Genomic DNA, 18,411 nt, shown 5'->3' with positions numbered 1-18,411 from the left:
CTCACTGCAAGCTCTGCCTCCCGGGTTCCCGCCATTTTCCTGCCTCAGCCTCCGGAGTAGCTGGGACTACAGGCGCCCGCCACCTCGCCCGGCTAGTTTTTTGTAGTTTTTAGTAGAGACGGGGTTTCACCGTGTTAGCCAGGATGGTCTCGATCTCCTGACCTTGTGATCCGCCCGTCTCGGCCTCCCAAAGTGCTGGGATTACAGGCTTGAGCCACCGCGCCCGGCCTCTTTTTTCTATTAAACACCCCGCTTCCTTTGGTTTGCTTTGTTTTGCATCTTCAGGGGTGAACCTGGAGGGGATGGGAGGTGGCCAAGCGCAGGAAGTCAATGGGGGCGGGGCTGAGGGTGTGGATTTGGAGTAGATGGAGCCTGCCCAAGGGATGTGGAATGAGAGGGATGCCAGGGATGGAGTTCCGGACCTGCCTCGCCCAGGGGCCTCTGTAAGCCTGGGTTGGGGGAGGCGGTGTTGGGCTGATCCCCTGGCCTTGACCCTTGCCATCCTCCCTCCCTCCATCTGGCTGCCCCCAGGCAGCCCCTAGCAGGGACACCTGTGAGGCATTTCAGAGACCCAGGTCTGGCCCTGGCCCCCACGTGGAGATCTGAGATCCTCCGGGAGCCCCCAGCCTGGCCCTCTGCAGCTGGGATCTGGGGTGGGAAAGGTGAGGTGTGGGGATGGGGCGGGAAAGCAGCCAGGCAGAGGCAGATGTGTTAATTACAGTACACCTTTATTAATACTGGAATCTTCACAGTGCATCTGTTACTTGTAGCAGTGACTATTTAAATCAGGGGGAGGATGGTGTGGAGGGGGCGGGGAGGAGAGGAGAATTTTTCCAAAATCTGACAGAAAGAAAAGAAACAAAATGGTTCATATAGGATGGAGGGTGGGGAGGGGGAAGGGTGAGTAGGAACCAGGAGGGCTGCCTGGGGTGGGGGAATAAATTAAGAAAAGGAACGAGTTAACAACAGCACCAGGAAAGTTACTTCAGTCAAAAGACGCGTTTGAAAAGAATATTTCTCTGTACAAAATGAGAAATTAAACAAACGTCAAGTCCCCCAAACCAAAGTTTGTGATGTGGGATGGTTGGCTCGGATCCCGAGGTGGGTGGGCCTACGAGGTGGTCGCTACGTCGTCGCAAGGTCGGCAGGGGTGGTCTCAGGATGGACGAGGGGATGGGGTAGAGTATGTACAGCCCCCGGGGCTTGCAGGGGAGGGGGATGGCGGAGTTGGTGGGGGCTGTGCCACACAAGCCCCCCTCTCTGGGAAGCCCCTGCCTTCTTTCCCATCAGGACCTCTGAAGCCCAGGCCTGCCCACCCACTGCCCCTCACACTATTCCGACCACATCCTGAATCCTGCTCCACCGCCCTGCCTCAGCAGACCCCTGCAGCCCTGGGGAGAATGTGCGGCAGAAATTCCACCCAAGGCTCCCCACACTGGTCACCTGCTCTCCTGGCCCCTAAAACCGGGGCTCTGGTGTTGGCCTGAGCTCCACGGGTTAAGTGCTTGGCCAGGCAGTTGTTGGACCTAGTGACTTACAGGGACCATTCTCCATCAGCTCCCTCTGATGAGACTCTGTGCACATCAGGGCCTGCTTGGTGCCCAGACTTACCCAGGAGCTGCCCTGCCGGGGTCCCAACTCACCGCACAAGAACTCCCAGGAGCTTAAGCCTGGGAGGCTCAGACCCAGCTCCACTCCATCAAGACCAAGGTACTCCTGACCCCCAGGTAGGACCCTGCCCTGGGGCCATGATGCCCTCTGAGCCCTGCTTTCCCTCCTGACCTGCGGGGCCACCAGGACTCCCTCCGCTCGCCTTAGGCTCACGTGCTTTTACCTGCAGAGACTCGGCGTGACTTGGTGCACGGGGTAGGGGCAGCTTTGCCCCTCCCCCTGCCCCTGCTGCCAGCGCAAACATGGGGGCCGTCCTGGGATGGCATCTCCTCTGGCAACAGAGAGTCAAAGCCAATCTTCCCAGACTCGCTCCCCTACCTGGGCTTGCAGCCGGCTCAGACCACAGCAGACAGGCCGGGAGCCTCCCAACCCTATTTTGGCTACGCTCAAGACACCAGAGAGAACAGTAGGTTTCCCCGGGCTCTGGGGGAGCCAAGTCCCTCCCTTCTTCTCCTGCCATAGGATCACCAGGCCACTGGGTGTGGGCGGGGGCTCTCCCCCAGGCACTCCCAGACACCCACCCTGTATCGTCCCCTCACCCCACACACTCCTCGTCCACAGGCAGCTCCATTTTATTATATTCATAAAATGACCCCACACCTCCTACTGCTCCAGTCCCCTCCTTCCAAAGGTGGCTGAAACTGTGACCCCAAAGTTAAAGGATTGATGTACCCAATGAGAAGTGAACATCTGAAAACGGTGCCTGTGTGGCTGGCCGGTGACCCCAGGGCCTCCGGCCTAACCCTGCTGCCCTAGTTTCCAAGGAGCTGCCCTGGCCCCCTCCAGCCAGCCTCATGGGGTGGGGGAGGCGAGGGGTGGGAGCCACCACAGGGCCCCCGGGACTCCCCAAGCAGCCCCTGGTTTCCTCCCTGAGACTCGGCGTGGGCCCTGGAACTCCCTTCCCACACGGGAGGGCCTGGCTGCCCAACTCCAACCTGCTGCCCTGGCCCCCAGCCCCCAGCCCCCAGCAGACATCCAGCCCAGCGCACACCTGGCCCCTCCACAGCCGCTCTGCTTCCCGGAGAGAGAGGGGCCTGGGAGAGGCAGAGAGAAGGCAAGAGGGGAGGAGGGGGGCTCAGGCAGGGGAGAGGGGGCCAGCATTCCAGGAGGAGCTGAGGCAGGACCAGCCCTGGGAGAGGCCAGGATAGTGAGAGGGAGGCCAGCCCGGCCCCTCTGCTGTGGGCGGGGCCCTGGCCCTGGTGCTCACGGGTATGGAAGAGGCAGGGCCCGAGAGGAGGAAGAGGAGGGACAGAAGAGCATAAAACAGACCCCGAACCAGGCCCAGGCCTGCAGGCTCCGTCCCGGCCAGGCTTGCTAAGAAGTCACTTCCCGCTTAAATGCTGGAATCCAAGTGAGGTGTCTCTTTCTGTAAAGTGGCATGGCCTCTGCCCTGGTTCTGTCCTGTCTCCTGGCTGGGCCTTTGAGTGCCTGCGGCTCACAGACCAGGCCACTTGCTCGCACTGGGGCCTGAGAGGATGGGGAGGGTGGTGCCATCACAAGATGCGGGGCGCCGACCTGTCGTTGGTGACGGTCCTGCGGAGCCGGACCCCACGCCGGATGGCCACCAGCATGTCTTCGGCCGGGGGGTCGCTGGTGGCAGCTGGGGGCGGGGTGGGCGTCTCCTCCGTGGGGGTGGCCGACAGAGCAGTGGGGAAGGGGAACTGGCCCTCGCCCAGTGCGTGGGCACCCGCCACCAGCTCCCCCAGCTTCTCCACCAGGCTGTGCCGGTTGGCCGCCAGCTGCTGCTGCTCGTCCTCGGCCCCTGCCCCGGGGTACCCGGCTGCCTCTGGGGATGGGCTGCCCCAGGCTGTGTTGGGCAGGCTGAGCCTCTTTGGGGAGGCCTTGGCAAGGTCCGGTGCCAGGGGCGAGGCGGCCTCGTCGGTGTAGAAGACGCACTCCTCGCTGCCCGCCCGTGTGGGCCCCAAGTAGCCGGGTGAGTCAGGCACCGTGGGCGTCTTCACAGGGACGATGGGCGGCCGGATGGGGATGGGGCCAGCGCTGGAGAGGGCGCGGCGCACGGTGGGCTTGGTGGAGGGCGTGCGGCGGATGGTGGCCACGCCGGGGGGTGCGCCTGAGGGCAGGCCAGTGGCCGTGGGCAACCCCGCGGTGGGCAGCCCAGCAGTGGAGGCCGGGCGCTTGGTCTGGATCAGGCGGCGGTAGTTCTGGGCGATGTTGCTGTTGCGCGGGATGGTGGATGACTTGTCAAACTCGGGCGGGCCCTCGCTGTCTGCATCCCCATTCACGGAGTAGCAGTCGTAGTCGGAGCCTGGGGGCACGGGACGCAGTAAGGCCGGGGGCCCAGGTGGTTCCTTGCCCCCAGCCCACCAGGGTGAGCACAGCGGGGGAAGGACGGGGCCCTCCTGGATGGCGAAGTCCCGGCCACCCCTGGTCCCACCCCAGCCCCGCAGGCCTGCCTTGGGAGGGGATGGTGTCCTCAGAGCAGGAGGGCGTGGTGGTCTGCGTGCTGTAGCCGCTGGAGTACTGCAGCGAGTCCCGGCTGCTCTTCTGGTGCTCCAGGCTCAGGCCGCGCGTCAGCACCATGGCCAGGTCACTGGCTGCGGGGGACACCTCCTCGCTGTGCTGAGGGTGGGAAAGTGCAGGCTGAAGACTTGTGCCCCCAATCCCCTCTGCCCAAACTCCAGGCAGCCCTGCCAGGTGGTTGGAGCTGGCCCTGAGGCCACTGGCTGGGCCTCCTGGGACTGACCTGGGAGTGAAGGGGGGCCCTGGCCGGCCTACCTTGGCTGCGATGGTGGCAGGGGACATCCGGGGTCGCGGTGCCTCTTCCCCGCTGGGGCCCAGGGTGCCCCCACTGGCAGGGCCTGGCTCTGTGTCTCTCAGGAGCTCCACTCGGTCCTTCCTCCGTTGCAGAGTGGCGCCGGAGGGCTGCTCGTGGGAGCCGGCCTTGGACCAGTCCTGCAGGGAGGGTGTGGCAGGTCAGAGGGACCCTTGGCCCTACCATCTACCGCCCAGGGGCCCTCACTGTGGCTGAGGCTCAGGGTGTCCAGGCCCATGAAGGGCCTCTGGTTCACAATCACAGCCAAGGGCAGAACATGGAGTGTGACCGTGGCTCCTCAGTCCCACCAGGCCCAGGGGTAAGATGTGGCTGTGTGGACAGTGACTGCAGGAGGTGGCCAGGTGGCTTGTCTCTTGGGGACAGGTGCTGTGTGCACGCACCCCTGGCTGAACCCAGGCCCTCTGTGTGGTAATGGCACCAGGAGGGGAGGGCACGGATGGGAAGGGCAGCTGGTGACTAGCCTGGGGCCGGGCTGGGAGCACTGACCGAGGTGGGGGAGCTGCACTCGCTAACGGACTGGCAGGTTTCCGAGGCCTCAGAGGATGCAGAGCTGGAGGACTTCTGCCATGCAGAGGCCAGCAGGCAGTTGTAGACAGAGGGGCCGGCGGGCAGCGAGGAGGAGAGGAGAAAACAGTTTTGGTCACAGAGCTGGCATGCAGGGGGGCAGTTCAATTCAGCACCTTGCCCAGCGTCCACCCCCCCTACCCCAGGGCCATGGCCGCTGAGCATCTGCGGCAAGACGCAGCAGCCCAGAGTGCACACGATGGGCGCTGACCTACCCGACAGCCCAGCCCTGTGCATTTCGAAGACTGACCACAGGACTCACAGCTGACGGCCTGGATGTGGCCAGTAAGGGGGAAAAGAGATACTAACGGCGGCAGCTGGGTGTTTGGTCTGAGCAGTTGGGTTGATGGTGTCACAGTTTTCTCAGATAGGACACAGGGGAAGTGTGAAGCCGCAGGTGCCATGCTGAGCACTGAACTGAGCTGCCTCTGAGGTCTCTGCATGGATGCAGTGAGGGCCCTCGTATTCACAAGCTGAGTGCAGGGAGAAGTTGGGGTTGGAGCCATCAGTGCAGTGATCTTGGGGTGGGATGAAGCCACCAGGCAGCAAGTGCAGTTAGACAAGATTGAACAGCCAGGCCCGCGGCTGCTGATGCGCAGCAGTTGGGAGGAAGAAGAGAGTCTCGTAAAGGAGAGCGAGAGGGAGCGGCCGGAGAAGTAGGAGGAGAACCATGAGCAGGCGATGCCCCAGGAATCAGGAGAGGCTGCTCTGTGGAGAAGGGGGTGGCTGTGCTGATGCTGCTGGGTGGGGCTGTCCACTTGGGGCACAGGGTGTCCATGGAGACTCCGAGGAGAACTGCTTCCATAGAATGGGGTGGGGGTAGTCTGTTTTTTTATTTTTTATTTTTTTATTTTTTTATTTTTTTGAGACGGAGTCTTGCTCTGTCGCCCGGGCTAGAGTGCAGTGGCCGGATCTCAGCTCACTGCAAGCTCCACCTCCCGGATTTACGCCATTCTCCTGCCTCAGCCTCTCGAGTAGCTGGGACTACAGGTGCCCGCCACCTCGCCCGGCTAGTTTTTTTGTATTTTTAGTAGAGACGGGGTTTCACCGTGTTAGCCAGGATGGTCTCGATCTCCTGACCTCATGATCCACCCGTCTCGGCCTCCCAAAGTGCTGGGATTACAGGCTTGAGCCACCGCGCCCGGCGGGGAAGCCTGTTTTAAAGTGGACTGAAGTATGAAAGTGACACGCCTGCTCTGGGCAGTGGGGTGGACTAAGTGTCCTGGGAGGCCCCCCATTCCTAAACAACTACAAAGAATAAAGAAAAAAGCAGGGTAGACACAGGCCCATGAACTCCTGAGCACGTGTGATGGGCAGGGTTCCCTGGGGCAGACGCCAGCTTCATCTGCAGCAGGACGCAGCAGCCCAGAGTGCACACAATGGGCGCTGACCCACCCGATAGCCCAGCCCTGCGCATTTCGAAGACTGACCACAGGACTCACTGCTGACAGCCTGGATGTGGCCAGTAAGGGGAAAAAGAGATACTAAGGGTGGCAGCAGTGGGGACATGGAGCACGGTGAGGTGTTGCCCTGGGAATGAGCCAAGTTAAGCCAGGGCAGCCCCCTTCCTCCAGCTCTCTGAATCATTCTGGATTTAGATCCCCAGATTTCCTGCAGATTCGAATGAACCAAGATCGCCAAAATAAAAGGAAACCAGGCACCACCTGTGAGAATTCAGATGAAATTACAAACGCAGACTTTTGGCAATATGATGGTTAAAGTAAAAAACTCAATGGAAAAAGTATTTGGAAAACTCAGATAAGTTCAACACTCGCTCATGAGAAAACAAACAAAACAAAGACACAAACTTCTAGAAAGGAAGCTGATCTGATAAACAATATCTACAAATGCACTGATACTTTTCCCTCTGAGGTTGGGAGAAAGACAAGGATGCCCACTGTCATCACTCCTGTTCAGCACTGGAAATCTTGGCCAGTGCAATAAAGCAAGAAAAAGAAATAAAAAACAAATGGATTGGAAAGAAAAGAAAGAAGGCCAAGTGTGGTGGCTCATACCTGTAATCCCAGCACTTTGGGAGGCTGATACATAAGGATCACTTGAACCCAGGAGTTCGAGACCAGCCTAACATAGTAAGACCCTTGTCTTTATGAAAAATAAGATAGCCAGGTGTGCTGGCACATGCCTGTGGTCCCAGCTACACAGGAAGCTGAAGCAGGACGATATCTTGAGCCTAGGAATTCAAGACTGCAGTGAGCTGTGATCACACCACTGAACTCTAGCACTCCAGTGTGGGTGACAGAGCAAGACTCTGTCTCAAAAAAAAAAAAAGAAAAAAAATCACTATTTACAAGTGACCTAATAGTATATGTAGAATATTAAAAAGAATCTACAAGTTATTAGAATCAATGTAGGATTAACCTTTTAACAAGGTTATTGGAACAAAGTCAGAAAAAGATAAACTGCATTTCTAAATACTAGCAGCTAACAGGAAAACAAAATAAAACCACCCTAAAACACCAATGTAATTTACAATAACGTCAATAAACACTGAATACATAGGGAAAAAATTCCAATGACAGATATGCTAGATCTTTACACAAAAACTACAAAACAAGCTGGGTATGGTGGCTCACGCCTGTAATCTAATCCCAGCACTTTGGGAGGCCAAGACAGGAGGATCACATGAGGCCAGGAGTTTGAGACCAGCCTGGCCAACAAGGTGAAACCTCGTCTCTACTAAAAATACAAAAATTAGTCCGGCATGGTGGTGCATGTATGTAATCCCAGCTACTCGGGAGGCTGGGGCACCCAGGAGGCTGAGGTTGCAATGAGCTGAGATTGCACCACTGCACTCCAGCCTGGGTGACAGAGTGAGACTCTGCCTCAGAAAAAAACCCGAAAACCAAAAACCCCTACAAAACATTATTGAGAGGAGGTGAAGCCTAAACAAACGGAGAGATATATCTGCAATTCCATTCAAATCCCAGAAGCTTTTTTTCTTTTCTTCTTTAGGTGGAAACTGACAAGCTGATCCTAAAAGTTACATGGAAATGCAAAGGGCTGAAAATAGACAAAGTGGTACCAAAAAAATAACCAAGGTAGGGTACTTCCATGATCAGATATCAAGATTTTCTATAAAGTTTGGCTGGGCACAGTGGCTCACGCCTATAATCCCAGCACATTGGGAGGCTGAGGTGGGTGGACTGCTTGAGATTAGGAGTTTGAGACCAGCCTGGCTAACATGGCGAAACCCCAATACAAAAAAATACAAAAAATGAGCTGGGTGTGGTGGTGCACATGTAATCCCAGCTACTCAGGAGGCTGAGGGATAAGAATTGCTTAAGCGTGGGAATAGAGGTTTCAGTGAGCCAAGATTGCACCGCTGCACTCTACAGCCTGGGGGACAGAGTGAGACTGTCTCAAAAAAAAAAAAAAAGACTTTTTATGAAGTTACAATAATTAAAATGGTGTGGCATTGGTATAAGGCAGAGAAATCAACAAGTAGGACAGAGTGCCAAGTCCAGAAATAGCCACATACCTACAGATACCTGACTGATGATGAAGGCAGCACTGCTGTGCACTGAGGAAAAGAAGATGCTATGCTCCAAATGTCTATGTCTCCCCCAAATTCCTCTGTTCAAATCTTAACCCTCAAGATGAGGTACTGAGAGGTGGTTAGATCATGAGGGTGGAGCCCTCATGAAAGGGATCTTATAGAAGAGGTTTGAGGGAGCTAGTTTACCCCTTCCACCACTGAGGACACAGCAAGAAGGTGACATCTATGAACCAGAAAGCAGGTCCTCAACAGACACTGAATCTGCTAGTGTCTTAATCCTGGCCTTCCAGCCTCCAGAGCTGTGAGCACTACATTACTGGAGTCTAAGCCACCCAGGTTATGGTATTTTGTTACGCGAGTCCAAATTGACTAAGACATATTTTTAGTTTTTTTCAGTACACTGTCCTGGGTCAATTGGATATCCCTATGAAAAAAAGGACCCCTACCTCACACCACACACACACACAATTCCAGATGAGCTGCAGATAAGGAAAAGGGCAAAACCAAAAGGCTTTTTAGAGGAAAACATCTTTGTGACCTTGCAGTAGGCAAAAATATCTCAAGCAGGACACAAATAGCACAATTTAAAAATGGATAAACTGGACTATTTTAAAACTAAGAACTTCTGGTCATTAAAAGACCCCCATTAAGAGAATAAAAATGTACCCATAGAAGGAGAGAAGATAGCCAATGAGGAACTTGATCTGCAATATCAAAAAGTTCTATAAATTGGTAAGAAGAAGACAGATAATGCAGTAGAAAAATGGGCAAATGATTTAAATAGGTCCTTCATGAAAGGAAATATTCTAATAGTCTTTAAGGGTATGAAAAGGTAGCTGGGTTCAATGGCACACATCTGTAGTCTCAGCTATTCAGGAGGCTGGGGTAGGAGGATTGCTTAAGCTCAAGAGTATGAGGCCAGCCTGGGCAACATAGCAAGACCCTATCTCTTAAAAAAAAGTATGAAGGCTGGGCGCGGTGGCTCACGCCTGTAATCCCAGCACTTTGGGAAGCCAAGGTGAACAGATTACCTGAGGTCAGGAGTTCGAGACCAGCCTGGCCAACATGGTGAAACCCTGTCTCTACTAAAAATACAAAAAGTAGCCAGGTGTGGTGGCATATGCCTGTAATCTCATCTACTCCGAAGGCTGAGGCAGGAGAATTTCCTGAGCCTGGGAGGCAGAGGTTGCAGTGAGCCAAGATCGTGCCACTGCACTCCAGTCTGGGCGATAGAGCGAGACTCTGTTTTATAAAACAAACCAACAAACAAAAGTATGAAAAGGTGCTCAATCTCAACAGCATTAGAGAAATGCAAATAAAATATGCAGGGAACTACTATTACTATGCCCCCACCAGAATGGCTAAAATGAAATCAATATAAAATGCCAAGGGCTGGTGAGGATGTGGAACAGCAATGAACTGTCATAATCTTGGCCATGTATGGTGGCTCATGCCTGTAATCCCAGCACTTTGGAAGGCAGAGGTGGGTGGACTGCCTGAGGTCAGGTGTTTGAGACCTGCTTGGCCAACATGGCAAAACCCCATCTCTACTAAAAATACAAAAATTAGGCAGGTGTGGTGGCATGCACCTGTAATCCCAGCTACTCGGGAGTCTGAGGCAGGAGAATCACTTGAACCCCAAGGGTGGAGGTTGCAGTGAGCTGAAATTGCACCACTATACTCCAGCCTGGGCAACAGAGTGAGACTGTCTCCAAAACAAAACACTGTCCTAATCTTGCTAACAGGAGGGTAAATTCGTATGAGCACTTTGGTTCACAAAAACACAAAAAATTAGCTGGGTGTGGTGGCGCATGCCTGTAATCCCAGCTACTTGGGAGGCTGAGGCAGAAGAATCGCTTGAACCCATGAGGCAGAGGTTGCAGTGAGCCAAGATTGCACCACTGCACTCCAGCCTGGGTGACAAGGGCAAAACTCCGTCTCAAAAAAAAAAAAAGAAAAGAAAAGAAAAAAAACCCAGGAACATTATGTAGGGTCCTGAATCGGGTCATGGACCCCTGGACCAGCAGAAGCACAGGAGAGGGAAAACTGGCAAAAATAGAAAGGAGACTGTAGATTACTTAGCATTATACCAGTGTTAATTTCTTGGTTTTAAAAACATTTTTGGTGGTTATGTAAAGTAACATGTCAACATTGGGGAGACTCTGAAAAGAGTATATGGGAACTCTACACATTTTACAACTTTTCTACAAGTCTAAAATGATTTCAAAATAAACAGTTTAAAAAACAACCCAAACAAAAAAGCCTCAGTGGGTAGGTTAAATAGCAAAAACCAGAAAAAGTTGACTGTAAGATAAAACTGAAGAAATGATCCAGAATACATCTGGAGAAAAAAGGAGACAGAAAATATGAGCTAAGAGATGCATAAGATAGAAAGAGAGGGCTGGACATGCATCCAACTGGAATCCCAGCAGGAGAGAATAGAAAGAATCAAAGTGGAAGTAAAGAGATAATGACTGGCTGGGCGCGGTTGCTCACGCCTGTAATCCCAGCACTTTGGGAGGCCGAGGCAGGCAGATCCCTTGAGCCCAGGAGTTCAAGACCAGCCTGGGCAACAAGGCAAAATATAGTCTCTATTAAAAATATAAAAATAAGCTGGGCATGGTGGCGCATGCCCATAGTACCAGCTGCTTGGGAGGGTGAGGTGGGAGGATCGCTTGAGCCTGGGAGGAGGAGGTTGCAGTGAGCCAAGGTCGTGCCACTGTGCTCCAGCCTGGGTGACAGAGTGAGACCCTGTCTCAAAACAGCAAAACAAAACAAAACGAGACAATGACTGAAAATTCCCAGAACAAATGAAAGACATGAATACAAACCGAGAGAGGTTAAATAAAAATAAATCCACATTGTAGACACATTGTAGCAAAACTAAAGAGAAGGCCTAAAAGTGTCCAGAGAAAGACTCAGATTCCTCAAAAAGAAGCATCAGTGACTGACAGCTGACCTTCCAACCAATGGTGGAAGCCAGAACACAGCGGAAAACTATCGACCTTCACAGTGTGGATGAGGGACAACTGTCACTCCAGAATAGTGCTCCCGGCAAAACTAACTTTCAAGAAGGGGGACAAAATAAAACATGTTACAGATAAATAAAAACCGGGAGTTTACAACTACAGATCTATTCTAAAAGAACTTCTAGAAGATGTTCTTTACTTCAGAAAGCAAGCAAGCAAGCTTTGGAGGATTTGAGATGCAAGAAAAAAATGACAAGAAATGTATATTAACATATGGGTAAATCTAAACAAGTACTGTATGTATAAAATAAAGAAATGAAGAAGAAAAATGTCATTTGTGGGTACTATAAAAAAAGAGAAAATAATATAGCTTGTAAGTTTGAGAGAGAGTGGGTGACAAGTAAAAAATATATATATTAAGAGCCTTGAATTATTCAGGAGGGTGGGGTTCTGACTTTGTTAAGTATGTATGTTAAGATTTCAAGGTACTCTCTAAAAGAAAAGAGATAGTAGATAACTTACAACCCAGTAGAGGGGAAGTAAGAGAGAAGAAAAAACAAAGGCAAGGGTAGAGACAAGAATTCAGGACAAACAGAAGAAAGCCCGAAGTCTAAATACGGCAGTGTTCATAATATATACAAAGGTGCTAAAAATGCCAATTAAAAGATAGAAGTTGTCAGATTGGATAAAAAAAGAAAATCTAGGCATTGTACTGCTTACAAGAGACTCATTAAAAATATAAAGATATGTGAATTTAAAAGCAGAGGTAGAAAATGATAATACAAATACTGAACAGAATCAAGGCCTTGGGGGCCTTCAGGCCAGTCTAAACAGCTATAGTAGCCCCACATGTGGCTTGCCTGATGCTGGCATAAGGCTGCTGTACCCCACCCTGATTGATCCTCCTAACGCCCCCTCACCTGGCTGGTGATGTCTGAAGGCATAGGCGAGGGGGGCTTGGAGTAGGTGGCATCCTGGGAGACGAAGCCAGAGTCATGGGAGGAAACGCTGGAGAGGCGAGTGGTGGTGGTGGCTGGCTGCGCCAGGCTGCGGTAGCGACAGGTGGAACTGGGTGAGTATGTTTGGGCACCCCCAGGCCATGGGGCTCCGCCACCCTTGGCACTGCTACTGCTGCTGGGGGCACTAGGGGAGTGAAGGAAGAGGGCACAGCAGCCAGACAGGGAGACAGAGGGGTGTGTGTTTCAGGGAGGTTGACAGACGAGGGTGGGGAAATAGGTGAGGGGCAAAGGAAGGAAAAGACAACGTCAGACTAGGAGGTCCTGAGCCCCGGGTGCTACAGAGGAGCTGTGTTCTAGGACGGTGTGGAAGGGGAGTGCCAGAGCAGGGTACCCCCAAGCCCCAGTGCTGAGGGGAGCCGTGGTCAGGGAATGCCCAGGGTCAGGCAACCTCTCTGCCTCCTATTCTGCCACTAAGAACAGCTGTCCAGGCCAGGCACAGTGGCTCATATCTATAATCCCAGAACTTTGGTAGACCAAGGCGGGTGGATCATTTGAGGACAGAAGTTCAAGACCAGCCTGGAGAACACAATGAAACCCCATTGCTACTAAAAATGCAAACGTTAGCCAGGCATGGTGGCGGGCGCCTGTGATCCCAGCTACTTGGGAGGTTGAGGCATGAGAATCACTTGAACCTGGGAGGTGGAGGTTGCAGTGAACCAAGATTACGCCACTGTACTCCAGCCTGGGAGACAGAGCAAGGCTCTGTCTTGAAAAAAAAAAGAAACAAGAAACAGTTGTCTTGTCTGGGTGTGGTGGCTCACACCTGTCCCAGCACTTTGGGAGGCTGAGGTGGGTGGATTGCTTGAGTCCAGGAATTTGAGACCAGCCTGGGCAATATGGTGAGACCCCATCTCTACAAAAAATATGAAAATTAGCCAGGCATGGTAGTGCACACCTGTAGTCCCAGCTACTTGGGAAACTGAGGTAGGAGAATCACTTGAAACCCGGAGGTTGAGGCCACAGTGAGCCATGATTGTGCCACTGCACTCCAGCCTGGGTGACAGAGCGAGACCCTGTCTCACAACAACAACAAAACCCAAAAAACTCACCAAAAAACCTATTGGTTTCACCAAAGATCTTAATCTAGATTCTTACATCCTAAAGAATATATCTTTATCACTGATGACCACCATTAAAAAAAAGTTTTATGATGGGGAAACTGAGTCACTGGGCATCAAACAGTTAGAACCAGACACAAGTCTGATCACTTCTTTTTTTTTTTGAGACGGAGTCTCACTCTGTCACCCAGGCTGGAGTGCAGTGGCACAATCTTGGCTCACTCCGAGCTCTGCCCCCCGAGTTGACGCCATTCTCCTGCCTCAGCCTCCCGAGTCATTGGGACTACATTGGGCGCCCGCCACCACGCCTGGCTAATTATTTTGTATTTTTTAGTAGAGACGGGGTTTCACCATGTTAGCCAGGATGGTCTCGTTTTCCTGACCTCGTGATCCGCCTGCCAAGTGCTGGGATTACAGGTGTGAGCGACTGCCCCCGGCGAGTCTGATCATTTCTAAACCACCTTCTGAAAATCTGGTATTTGCCATCCAGTCCTAACTGGATGTCTAGCGTATGGTGATGGTGTGTCCGGGTACAGAGGGAGGTCACCTTCCAGGTGGATCCTGCACCCACCATCACTCTCACCCTCTCCACTCCCTCAAGGAGTGTCCAGCCCTCTATGGCTCACACCCTCAGCACAGCAATTCAACCCGTGGGTGGCGTTCCTGGCAATGAAAGTTGCCTTCTCTCTAAGCATGACCCTGAAGCCTCCCAGCCTCTGCCCCTGCTCATGGCTGTCCCCTGCAATCAGCCCCTTCACTGTGGGACAGCCACCCACGCAGGGTCTGAAGAGCTTCTTTCTGAGGTAGTAGCTGATTGCTGTGCCTGGCTTCTCACAAGCTCTGGATGTCCAGCCAGTGATTCTGGGGAGAGGGGTGCCTGGTGAAGGGGGACCCCCACCAGCACTTCACTCTGTGTTTACTGCCCTTCCCACCCAAGCAACCCTGAACCATCAATGTCTCCTCCAAACCCAGTCCCAGTGCCCGACCAAGGAAAGGCCCTGATCCTGAGCCTGGCTAGTGACTGCAAGATCCTTGGCCTCCCCAGCTCTGTGAGGCTCCCGGGGCCAGCCTGGGCCAAGGCTCCAGATGTGGCAGCTGCCTCCATGGGAAGCAGCTCTTAGGAGCCAGCCAGGCTGGCGTGTCCTATACCTTGTGGCCCCAGTACATGTTTCTAGAGGCCTTCCTATCTCTCCCTGATCTTTGACTCTTACTATGGCCCCACATGGTGCTGGGCCTGGCAGAGTCCAGTGGTTAAATGCTGGGACTTCATGCATCAGTTTTCCCTTCTGTGAAATGGAGATAACACCAAACCTGATACAGCAGTGTTAGGATTCAATGAGAAAAAATGCATAAAGCAATTAGCACAGCATCTGGCACATAGTGGATACTCCATAAATGAAGCAGGTACCGCCCCTGCTCTCTATCCTGTCAACAAACGCCTGTGCCAGTAGCAGTCTTGGGATGACAGGGCACATTTTCCCTCTACATATGCAAATTCCTCAGATGATGTAAAGTTGTGAATTTTGAGGCCCTGAAGCAATTTCTGATGCAGCTTTGCTGGGAGCATCCCCATTTCCTCTCGGGATACCGCCCCCCACACCCCTGGGAACCCCACCTCCACCGACCTGCACATGCTGGACTTCCGGGAGCTGGAGCTGCTGGGTGATGAGGGTGGGGTCTGGTAGGACCAGCTGTAGTCCGAGCCCTTTAGGTCTTTGATTACCTGGACAGGGACACGGATGGGGGTCACTGGAGGCAGCTCCTCAGAGCTAGTAGGGCCAGAGGCCCCCACTCTCTTCCCAGTTGGGTCTTCTCTGGGAACCCCCTCCCCCAGGCTTCTCCTAATGTGGGGAGCAGGGAGACACCGGGGGACACAGCCTTCCTTCTCAGAGCCCCTTCAACTCACACACACTGAGCACAGATTCCGAGCCCAGCCTGGGCTGGGCGAGAGTGACCCTGACACCCTGGGGTGCAGGTTGCTCCTACGCCTCCCTGAGTTTGTTTTCTCCTATGATTCGGGGCCACCTGTTCCTGTCTTAGAGTGGAAGATACCCTGAGATAACGTGGCAGATGCTGGGCATGCAACAAGTGCCTCCGGAGCGTGCTGCTCGCAGGCTGTCGGGCAGGACTGGTCTGAGTGCAGTGGGAGCAGGGTTGGGGCGGGGTTGCCAGGTATGCCTGGGGCTAGGGGAGGGGATGGGGTTTCCGGGCATGAAGGGAGGTGGGGCGTCTCCAGGTTTGGCAAGTGGTCTGCCCAGGTAGAGCAGGGCAGGCAGACTCTGGGCCTGGCTCCATGGATCCAACACTTCACCCATCTACTCCGAGTCTGAGAATGCTGCTGGCCAGGGCAGACCCTCCCCAACCCGGGCAGGTGATGCCTGCAGTGGGTGTTACAAGGGGTCTGGTCTTATGCCCCTAGCTGCCTCCCCCAAATGCCATCCTCTTTTCCCCTCTACTGCTCCCAACCTAGGGCAGCCCATCTCCTCCCTGCCCCTGGCCCTTGGCCCGAGGGCTCCCACACCTGCTCGCTGGCGGGAGGCAGTTTGTGGGGTTCCGCCGTCAGCACCACCAAGTCGTCGATGATGCCCTGCAGGTGGGTGATCTCTCCCAGCATGGTCAGCTCTCCGTTCTGAGGAAGCAGCGAGTCAGACCTGCCGGCCCTGTCACCCACCTGCCCACCCGCCCTGGAGAAGCAGCAGGCCTTGTCGGGCCTCTCTTCTCTCACCCTTCCTCGCGAACCAGTGCTGCTTGGGGCTGGTGCAGGCAGGGCCCACACAGCCCAGATGGCTGCTATGATGGTCTGTCCAGACCAAATCAGGGCATGGTGGGCTATGAGACCTGCCTTTGGGCCAGGAGCATGTGGCCTTGATGCCCCCAGCCAGGGACTGTTGAGAAGTGACCCTTCTTGGAGGTCAGAAGGTCAATCCTGGGCCCAGCCCACCCCTCTGGGGTCTGAATCCCCAGGAGCCCCACCACCACAGGCTGCAGGAAGGTGATGAAGGTGCAGAAGCGGCCCCGCTCCTCAATCAGCGCCCGGCGCACGGCCTGCTTCTCCGTCTCCTCCAGCAGCAGGTACATGTCATTGACGTCCTGCAGGGCACTGTCCAGCTGGGGCTGCAGGTCTCCTTTCCCTGGAGGGGTGGGGAGGAGAGGCCTTGCTGGGGATGCCAGCCTGGCTTGCCACACCCACGAATGGGCTCAGACCCTGGTGGTGGCATCTCTCGGCCATTGGGCTGGGTGCTGCCCTGGGGCCATGTGACTGGGGAGGGCAGTGAGGACTCTGGGGCTTGTGGAAGGGCTAGTCCCACCAAAGCAGGAAGAGAGGCCAGACACACGCACAAGAAAGAGGCCAAAGCTGCAAAGCCACTCTGGATCGGGGCATCTCCATGGAGGCTCTTGGTGCCCAGGAGCTCTGCCAACACGGAGCCTCACTGGCCTCCACCTGGGGTACCCTCACTGTCCAGGGATGGCGCCCCTCACCTCACAAGGTCCAGGGAGGTGGGGCAGAAGCAGGACAAGGGAGAGTGTGGGGCTCAGCTGCAGGTCAGGCCACGGAGGGGCGGGGTCCAGGAGAGCTAGGGCTGGGCCTTAGAGGCAGGGAAGGGGTCTGTGTGGGTTCCCACTCAGCTCAGGGAGCAGAGCACACAGACAGCAACAGCGACACAAGAAGCAGCAAGAAAGAGAGAGGCGAGAGGATGATGCAGAGGAGATGATGAGATGGCAGGTGGGGAGGTGACAGGTAAGGACGCAGGCCAGCCTGGTGGGGGGGGGCAGCCAGGGCCTGTGGCCCCCACCCCGCCCTGGCCAACCCCTCCTGGCCTGGCAGACTGACCCAGCAGTGGCCCTGGACTCATCCCTGGCCAGGGCCCCCAGGGGCCCCAGGGGGACTGTGACCCAGGCCCCTCCCTCGTGGACCGACCGCCTTCCTCGCTTCTCCTTGGCCTGGAGAGGTTCCTTCCAATGGCCCTGAGCTGGGGGAGACAGACAAATGCAACAAGGACGGGAGGAGCAGCTGGAGGGACCGACATTTGACTTACCAAGTAGTTCTACAGGAAGGATGTGGGAGGAGAGGAGGAGAGACAGAGAAAGAAAGAATGTGTGAAAGACGCCGGATGGACAGAGCCACTCCTGGGGCGGGGGTGCCTGGGCCTCCTGCTGCCTCCCCTAGGGAGGTTCTGTACCAGGTTTGGGGGGCAGGGCGGCTCCCTCTGTCCCACCCAACAGGTTGGAGGGTCCTATGTCGGGGACAGCGACCCTCTGGCCGGGATGAAAGCTTTGGGGCGCCCCACGGGGCGGCGGGGCTGTGGAGCGGGGCCGTGGGGCTGTGGCTGGGGGGCCGTGCCAGGCACTACCTTTGCGCGCCTTCTTTTGCAGCTTGAGCGTGTCCGACGACTTCTTTTTGATCTCATGCCGGGCTCGTTTGTACTCTGCAGAGGGAGAGAGGGGAGCGCTCTAATGGGGTTTCTGCGGAGTGGGGGTGGGAAGCTGCGGAGTCGGGGGTGGGAAGCCCGGCCCCGCGCCGCCTTCACCTTTCGCGTGGTCCTTGTCCAGCTGGTTGGCCGACTTCTTCCAGTCCTCGATGCGCTCCTGCAGCGGGTTGATGAGGCTCTCCAGCAGTGCGCTGTGGAGGGTGGGAGGGAACGCAGGTCAGGGTTGGGCTCCCCTGCGACGCCCCGTCGCCCCGCCCCCCTGCGGCGCCCACTCACTTGGTGAACTGCCGCAGCTTGGTCTCGATGCTGCGGTGGCGCATGCACATGCGCGTGAGCGCCGAGCCGATGTCCCTTGTGGCCCCTGGCGAGGCAAGCGCGGCGTGGGAAGG

The 18,411-nt window shown here is 54.9% G+C and overlaps 1 protein-coding gene across 1 annotated transcript in view; it reads right to left on the bottom strand.

Annotated features, from left to right (window-relative positions):
* Window positions 1-2,957: 2,957 nt before the first annotated feature.
* The window catches only part of MTSS1L (metastasis suppressor 1-like), a 16,361-nt gene continuing 907 nt past the window's right edge, over window positions 2,958-18,411 (bottom strand). Inside the window, exons 3-14 of the mRNA XM_011962427.1 lie at window positions 18,299-18,383; window positions 18,122-18,213; window positions 17,945-18,019; window positions 17,630-17,638; window positions 16,566-16,723; window positions 16,114-16,221; window positions 15,218-15,315; window positions 12,436-12,658; window positions 4,934-5,026; window positions 4,408-4,584; window positions 4,086-4,251; window positions 2,958-3,937 (exon numbers count right to left, since the gene is read on the bottom strand). Of these exons, the coding sequence (XP_011817817.1) occupies window positions 3,165-3,937; window positions 4,086-4,251; window positions 4,408-4,584; window positions 4,934-5,026; window positions 12,436-12,658; window positions 15,218-15,315; window positions 16,114-16,221; window positions 16,566-16,723; window positions 17,630-17,638; window positions 17,945-18,019; window positions 18,122-18,213; window positions 18,299-18,383 (2,057 nt within the window). The 3' untranslated portion in view covers window positions 2,958-3,164. The remainder of the gene's footprint in view (window positions 3,938-4,085; window positions 4,252-4,407; window positions 4,585-4,933; window positions 5,027-12,435; window positions 12,659-15,217; window positions 15,316-16,113; window positions 16,222-16,565; window positions 16,724-17,629; window positions 17,639-17,944; window positions 18,020-18,121; window positions 18,214-18,298; window positions 18,384-18,411) is intronic.

This window comes from Colobus angolensis, unplaced genomic scaffold, assembly GCF_000951035.1.
Source record: "Colobus angolensis palliatus isolate OR3802 unplaced genomic scaffold, Cang.pa_1.0 Scaffold116, whole genome shotgun sequence".
In the NCBI taxonomy this organism is placed as follows: Eukaryota; Metazoa; Chordata; class Mammalia; order Primates; family Cercopithecidae; genus Colobus; species Colobus angolensis.
This window is presented reverse-complemented; position numbering and strand designations above follow the sequence as displayed.